General features: G+C 57.9%; 1 protein-coding gene across 1 annotated transcript; it reads left to right on the top strand.

Annotated features, from left to right (window-relative positions):
• The first annotated feature begins 478 nt into the window (after positions 1 to 478).
• On the top strand, positions 479 to 3,380 carry LOC113956529 (transforming growth factor beta activator LRRC32-like). The gene is made up of 2 exons (XM_027663222.1): positions 479 to 783; positions 1,363 to 3,380. The coding sequence occupies exons 1-2, from the start codon at positions 559 to 561 to the stop codon at positions 3,343 to 3,345; spliced, it is 2,208 nt and encodes a 735-aa protein (XP_027519023.1). The 5' UTR covers positions 479 to 558; the 3' UTR covers positions 3,346 to 3,380.
• Positions 3,381 to 7,834: the final 4,454 nt, after the last annotated feature.

Here is a 7,834-nt window from a genome sequence, read left to right as displayed (position 1 = left end):
CTCTGGGGAGGAAGAGGAGGACGAGGGGGATGCCAGCTCTGCACATCCCGCTGGGAAGCTGAACCCCAGGGAGCCGCTGTCTCCCGAGGAGGGGCAGGTGCTGCAGGAGAGTCCCCCGGGCTGGGCTGTGGCGGCTGGGGAGGGGAATTTCTCGGTGTGACGGGCTCACCTGCGGCCCGGGGCTGCCGGGAATCCCACGGTGATGCCCGATGGCCACAGTCTAGAGCTCAGTCCCTGGCTCAGGATGGCCAGGGAGCCCTCGCTGGCTGCTCCCGGTGCCCTCGGCACCAGCTGCCCGACAGGAGCTGGCACAGGGCACAGCCTGTCCCTGGCACAGGGAAGCTGCTCGGGGGAACTCCCCCAAACCCGCTCGGCTCTCCCAAGTGCCACTTCTGCCTCCTGGCGTTTGATGTCACACTCGGTCACCCCGATCACCTGAGCACCCTCCTCCCATCCCGCCGTTTCTCTTTCCCTTCCCTGCAGTGCTTTCTGCACTGTTTTTCCCCCTCTTCAGGCTTATGTCTTTCTTTTCCCACTTCCGTAGCTACAAACACCCACATGCCTTATCTCCTTCCCCCATCCCATCCTGAAGCCTATTTATACAGAGCCTGGCTCCTGCCCAGCTTGCCGGAGAGCGCCGGAGGAGCGGGACGGGGCTGGCAGCGCCCGCAGCCCAACATGCTCTTGGCTGAAAGGGGATGTTTGCTGCTCTGGCTGCTCCCATCCATCCTCAGAGCCCGGTCTAGCACGGATTCGAGGCCCAGGTCCACGCCCTGCCAGCAGGTAAGGCTGTTTTCCCAGGAGCACCTGGGCTGGTATGGCTCCAGCAGCATCGCTGGGGCCGTGAGCATCCCTCTGGGTCTCTTCCCCATGGCTCTCACCTCCCTCCATCTCTTTAACCTTCCCAGCCTCTCCTCTTTTCCTGTCTGTGAACCAGTCTCCTGTGAGGTGATCCCAGCATCCAGGTGCTACCACGTCCCTGCTGTGCCCAAGATGCTCAAAGGCAGGATGGAGCACAGGGATTCCAACAGCTGCCATGGATGTTAGAAAGGCATTTGGGAGCCTGGATGGGGAACAGCTGGTTTCTGTCGTTCCCCCCCCCCCCCCTCCCCGAGAGAAATCAGCTGCTCCCCATCCAGGCTTCCAATTCCAGAGGAAACTAGCTTGGAGTGAGAGGGAAGGTGGAGCCCACCACAGCACTTTTCCTCTGCCCAGACAGGGATGCTCTGGACCAATTGGGGATGGGAAGAGGGAACAGTCTCATTTCCACTTGCTCATTCCCATCTTGGACAGCAGCTGGCTTGGCTGGAGCTGTGGTTTGTAGCCCCCCCTCGTGCTCACAGCTCTCCTGTCTTTCCACAGAGCCCCACAAAGGTGTCCTGCAGAGGAGTCGGCCTGCAGAAGTTTCCCAAGGAGCTTGGCCAAGGAATTAAGCACCTTGAACTCTCCAACAACTTCATCCGAAACCTGTCAGACAGCTACATTCCAGGATTTGGGCAGCTGGAGTACCTGGATATGTGCTTCAACCAGCTGGAAGCTGTGTCAGCCACCACCCTGGCTCAGCTGCCCCGGCTACGCTCGCTCCTCCTGGGATCAAACCACCTGGACCGGAATTTCTTGGCTAATGGGGAAGCCTTCCGTCTGCTCAGGAATATAGAGGTCCTGGACCTGTCAGGGAATAACCTAGAGAGCCACATGGCAAGCTGGTACATCAGCAACCTCACCAGCCTCAGGGTGCTGGATCTCTCCAGGAACAAGATGACCAAGCTGCTGGCAGGGACCTTCCGGAGCACTCCAGGGCTGCGAGAGCTCGATCTCAGCAACAACTACGTCATGGAAATCCAGGAGGGAGCTTTTGAGCCTCTGCAAGAGCTGGAGGTGGTAAACTTGGCTTTGAACTCCATCCAGTGTATCTCTGGCTTCAGCCTCACACAGCTGCGAGTTTTAAACCTCAGCCACAATGCCCTGGAGCTCTTCACCTCCGAGGAGGGAGTGGAGCCCTACCTGCTCCAAGTGCTTGACTTGAGCCATAACAGACTCCTCTATTTCCCAGAGCTCCCCAAAGTCAATGATCTCACACACTTAAACCTCTCCAACAACCTTATTGCTTCCTTGCTCCCAGGCTCACACCGGCTGGAGGACTTTGTGCTGCCCTACAAGGAGATGGGGCGGTTCAACAGGACCGTGCGTCCCACGGCCGCTCTGACACACGTGGCTGACTTGGACCTCAGCAATAACCGCCTGGAGCTGTTCCCATTTACCTTCTTCCACAGCCTGGGCTCCCTGCACAGCCTCAACCTGGCTATGAACTGTCTCCAGGAGGTGGCCAGGGAGTCTCTCACCAACGGCACAGAGCCTGCTGACCCCTCTCCTGCTCCAGCAGAGCGCACAGAGCTCTCCGTGCGCTCCCTGGACCTCCACAGCAATGCCCTCCGAGTGCTGCCACGCTGGTTCTTCGATTCCCTGCCTCAGCTGGAAACCATGGACCTGGGATCCAACCACCTCCAGCCTTGCGAGGGCCAGGGAAGTGACCAGGGAGGGGATTTGGGAGGGAGGTCTCACATTCCAGCCCCTGGAGACACCTGCACCCCCTTCTACAATGTGCCTCGCTTGAAGCACCTCAGCCTTCGCGAGAACAACATCACCAGGCTGCACCCCCACGCCTTCAACAGGACCCCGCTGCTCTCCCTGGACCTGTCAGGGAACAGGGACTTGTCTGTGCCCACGGGAGCCCTGGGGGGGCTGGAGCTCTCCCTGCAGGAACTCTCTCTGAGGGGCAACCAGATGGACGAGAGCCAGGCAGCACTGCCCTGCCTGGGCACGCTCCGAGTCCTGGACCTCGCCGGGAACCGTCTGAGCATTTTGCCTGCAGGTCTGTCCTGCTCCCCACTGGAAAGCCTGGACATTCGGAATAACAGCCTGAAGACGTTGGGAAAACTCATGAGCCGGTCCCACAGGCTGAGGGAGGTGTCCCTGGCCGGGAACCCCTTCAGCTGCTGCTCTCTGGGCTGGCTGGACTCGCTGCGTGTGGCCGGCGTGGCCGTGCAGGACCTGGGCGATGCCCGGTGCACCTTCCAGGACCGTGGCCAGAATGTCTCAGCCGGGATCACCAGCTCTCCCCAGTGGCTCTGTCCCCAGCCCAAGGGCACTGGCTCGCTGGCTCTGCTTGTGGTCCTGGTGGGCCTCTCCCTCCTCAGTGCCGGGGCTTTCTGCCTCCTGAGGAGAGGCCAGAAGGCTCCGGGCTGTGCGGGACTCCAGAGTAACAGGGTGGGGGTCTCCCCGCCCCACCCCAAAGGAGAGGGGCCATCCCAGGAGAGGCCACCAGACATGGTCACCAAAGTGTAGCCTAGAACTGTACCAATTAGTCAGAACTCTAATTATTATTAATTATATTAATATTAATTATATTATTGTGGTCTCCTCACTGTTTCCTGTGGGATCCCTTTAAATCAATCACGCTCTGCTGTGGGATGGGAATTGTCTCCATTGGGGCCACCTGGGTGTTTCCCAGCTTTCCCAGAAGTCCCTGTCTGCCTTTTAAGAAGGTTTAATAGCTCTGCTAAAAACCTGCTGTTGCTCCTGAAGCATTCCTCAGTCTGGTGAGGGGCAGGAAATGGGAATGGTGCTTGGTGGTGGCTCTGAGGGTGGGTCGCAGTGCTAGGGTGGGGAGGGGGTTTCTGTGGGACCTTGCTCATCCTTCTGCTGCCTTTCCCTGCCAAGCTTTCATCTGAATGGTGCTGTGGAGCTGGCAGGGCTTGCAGTGCTCCCAGGCACTGCTGTGGGTGTCTCCTCACCCACTGGGATTGTGGGAATGAGAGAAGTGGGAGTCTGTGCTGTCACCGGCCCTTCAGGTGGGTGCAGAACATCCCACCCTCGGCGCCTGGACCCCCGAGGTGATGGTGGCAGGGACAGCTGGTCCTACCCTGGGTCTCTTCTTTGCTTCTCCCCAGAAGTGTCCCCTATCCTGGGGTGGCACCTGGGCTCCCTGGGGCAGGGTCCTGCCTTCCCATATGCCCAGGAAGCCCATGGCAGCAGGTGGGTGAGCTCAGTGTGTCCCTCACATCGTGCCAGCCTCCTTCCCCAGCCCAGCACTCGGTGACGTTACAGGGACACTTTGGGGCCACCTGCCCATAGCCCAGAATGCTGCTGTTGCCTTCGATGGGTGTGTTTCTGGTGTATTTTTTGTGCCCTCTGTTCCTCACTTAACCCCTCCCAGGCTGTGCTTCCCTCACATGTCACCAGGAAACATCCTGCCCTTTGTGCTGCTGCTAAGCTCTCAGAGGGCTGGAGCCTTGGTGCCACCCAGAGCCGGGTGACCAAGGGGACAGTGGGGAGCAGCAGGGACACCACGTGCCACTGGGTGCTCAGGGACACCCTGCACTGCCGGGCACTCGGTGCCAGGCACTGCCCTGAGCTCCTGAGTGCTCCCGGGCCGTGTTTATCCAGCGCTGCTGACGCAGGACGTGTCGTGTCATGTCCCTGGGAGCAGCAGCAGCTGGGGGAGGATGATGGCCTGTTGGGGGGTGGTGGCACTTGGGGACAGCGGCTGCTGATGCCTGGATTTTTCCTCCAGGAATTAAAGCATCTGCTAAAAAACGTCCTGAAAACAGGAGGAAGGCTTGTGGTACTGGTTTTAACCCGCAGGGAAGGCTCCCAAAGGCACAAAGCTGGGCTCAATGATCTCAAAGGACTTTTCCAACCTTAAGGATTCTGTAAAGCTCAGGGAAAGGGGGAGAAGAGGGATGGTGGCCTGGCAGTGGGACAGGGAGGCTGCCTGAGCCTGGGGAGGGGAAGTTAAGCTTAAAACGGATAAGAAAGCCTGAAGAACTTCCAAGGCCAAGGGAGGGCTGTGAAGGTGTGGAAAATGAGCCAGGGAAATGGTGTGCTGGGTTATTACATTTATTGATGTCCGTCTGCCTTCCCAATTCACAGAAAAACAGGATTGCAGGTTGTGTCTCATGGATTTGACAAGAACTGAATCCACGTCAGTGCCAAGGGCAATGTCCCCTTCTCCCAGTCACAGGAAAAGCTTGGCCAGGAGCAGGGCACAGGGTGAGCACCCAGGGCCTGTGCTGGCACAGGGGACAACGAGATGGGACCGAACCACATTCACAGCAGGAACCAGCACGAGGCCAAGAGAAACCCAGGGTATGTCCTGTGCCTGCACTGCCCCTCATCCAGAGCTTCCCAGGCTTTAGGGGAAATGGTTTCCCTATCCCAGGCGTGTCTTGGCATCTCAAGCTTTTTCTTCATCCAAAAGGAGGATAAAAGATCTGTGGAATATTGAAATTCGAACAAATAAAGTGAGGATGCCAAAAATGTTGCGTTTGAGTCAGGCTGGGAGGCAGCAGGAGTGTAAATTTTGGTCTGACAAAAAAAAAAGCAGCGGTGGGTGAAATGTTGTGACCATTGACAAATTTTCTAGAGAACTCGTTGAGAAATCCAGCAAAACTCATTCTTTCCAGTGGAAAGCCTTCACATTTCTCTGGATCTGCATTTTCATAGAATAATAGATTTTTATCAAAAATTTCCAACAAGCTGTTCCTCTAACCCGGGAGGAAATTATCTTCCCTGCAACTCAATTATAGCATCTTTTTAGTTCCTTTTTCCTTTTTTTTTCCCCCCCCCCCTTTTTTTTCTCTTTCTCTCTATGGGGATGAACCAGAGCTTCAACTACTTCCAGAGCTGAGGAATATCCTGGGAGCTGATGGCAGATCTCACCCCTCAAGCCACCACAGCCCAGCTGAGTGGGGAGAATGCTCCTCACCCTCTGCATTAAGCAGAGCTGAAATAAACCTGAATCTCACCAATGCTGATGAGATAATGAAGATCACGTGCTTTAGGCTGTTGTTTCACCCAGCTGAAGGTATGTCCCCCTCCAGAAACGCTGCTGAAGGTACCATTTCTTTTATTTTTTCCTGATACTGCTGCAACGCCCATTCCCAAATAGGATTCATCTCATCAATCCCCGTCCTCGTGCTCCCCGTGCTGGGCTGCCTTGGATGTGCTCCTAGGGAATGTGGTGCTTATTCTACAGCTTTGGGATGGGACAGGGGGCTGATGGCACCTCCAGGACACCAGCCCATGCATCCCTCCCATGCCTAGGGCTGTGCTGCCGCTGCTTCCCGTTATCCCTCTCTGCCACAGCAGCTCTGACTCAAAACAACTCCCCTGGCAGCTGTTTCCAACTGCCCTGGCAGCCGTTCCCAGCCTGGAGGGTGGAGTTGGGCGTGTTGTTCATGACACTTTCCTTCTCTCTGGGGGGGCTCTGGCCAGGCTGGGACCTCCCGATGGGGAGCGTGTCCCCCCATGCCCCCCTGCCTTGCACAGCCCTGTGGCATCACTTCCCCGGGCTGGGGGGGATGTAGATGTTGCCACATGTTGTGCAGCTGGATCCTGGATCCCCCAGCCCAGCTGTGCCTGCAGAGCCTGCCCTGAGCTGCTGCTCCGGGACACTGCCCCGGCAGCTCTGTCACAGCAGCACAAGGAGTGTCACCGGGTGTGATTCTCCTTCCAGCAGGTGCAGCCCCTCGGTCCCTGCTCCCAGTTTGGGGGCACTGGATGGCTGTGGGGACAGGTCATGCTGGGAAGTGACTCTGGAGGGGATAAGCTGGCAGGAGCAAGTCCCTGCCACCCCCAGCCCGTTCTCAGCACCCGCCCTGTGCTCCTGACTCCAGCACTGCCTCGGAAAGAGGAAGGAGATGGTTTTGCTGAAGGACAGCAGAGCTCCACAGCAGGGTGGGCACTGGCACCCAGGGTGACCCTCACTGTCCCCAGCCTCAGGAGGGGACAGGAGGCTCACGGTGCCCACCAGCAGCTGGAATCTCATCCCCAACCTCTGGGACGTGGCAGGAGCTGGCCGGGGAGTAGGACCTGCCTCTCTCCAGGACGTCAGTGCCACTTGACTGCAGTGCCACTGCGTCACTGCCACAGCCCCGGGCAGAAGGATGTGGCTCCTCGTGTGGTCAGGCGGTAGGTGAGCGTGGGGTGGGGAGCACTGAGGTCACCAGGGGCCTGAGGGGACACTGATGGCAGGGGAACCCCTTGGAGGTCCCAGCCCAAGGTGCCCCTCCTGAACCTGGGAGCCATAAGCCCTTGGGAGCAGGGATGGGGAGTGGGGAGGGGTCCCCATGTGCTCACACGGGTCACAAACCATTCAGGGGTGTTTGCTTTGGCCCCTGCCCGAGTACCAGTGCTGAGGGACACAAATCTTTGGCCATCCAGGACAACTGGCTGATGTTCCTCCACTAATTAGCTCCATCCCAGGAGCCAGCTCTGTGTGCAGGTAAGCCCTGACCCAGCACTAGGTGTGTTCCTTCTCTCCCTGGCAGTGCCCCCCCAGCTGTGTCCCCAGGATGGCCGACACCAGGCAGGTGGAGGATGACATTTCCCAGTGTTTCTCCCTGCTCAGCACCACTGAGGGAGCCCCAGCTGGGGGCCGAGGAAGGGAAGCATTTCCTGGGCTGGGAATCCCCTCCTGCCTCCCTCCTTCCCCAGAGCCTGCCCTGGAAGGGGAAGGAAGGGGTATTTTTAGCACTTGCCCTACGCTTGTTTCACGGTCTGAGCTAAGAAGAGGAATTGACGTTCGAAGAAAGGTTGGTTTGGCTTTAAAAGGAAGGGTTTAGTTTTTTCCTGCTACTCAGTCCTTGCAAAACTTTTCTGTGAAGAAGGATTGGTAAAAGTACCTCTTGTAGGAGGCAGCCCTGGGCAGGGCATTGGTGTCACAGTTCCCTGTGCTGGCACTGCTTCCAGTGCCCTTGCCTTCCACATTCCAAAGGGAGGGATGGGGTGGGACTAATCCCCCCCATCCCAATGCTGATCATGGCTCCCATCA

The sequence above is a fragment of the Corapipo altera genome, unplaced genomic scaffold, assembly GCF_003945725.1.
Source record: "Corapipo altera isolate COAL_440 unplaced genomic scaffold, ASM394572v1 107b, whole genome shotgun sequence".
In the NCBI taxonomy this organism is placed as follows: Eukaryota; Metazoa; Chordata; class Aves; order Passeriformes; family Pipridae; genus Corapipo; species Corapipo altera.
This window is presented reverse-complemented; position numbering and strand designations above follow the sequence as displayed.

Bases quoted from the DNA above. Each gene is read 5' to 3' on its own strand.
- LOC113956529 (XM_027663222.1), top strand. From the start codon at position 559: ATGCCTTATCTCCTTCCCCCATCCCATCCTGAAGCCTATTTATACAGA. The intron at 784-1,362 runs GTAAGGCTGTTT...GTCTTTCCACAG, and splicing joins GGTCCACGCCCTGCCAGCAG to AGCCCCACAAAGGTGTCCTG.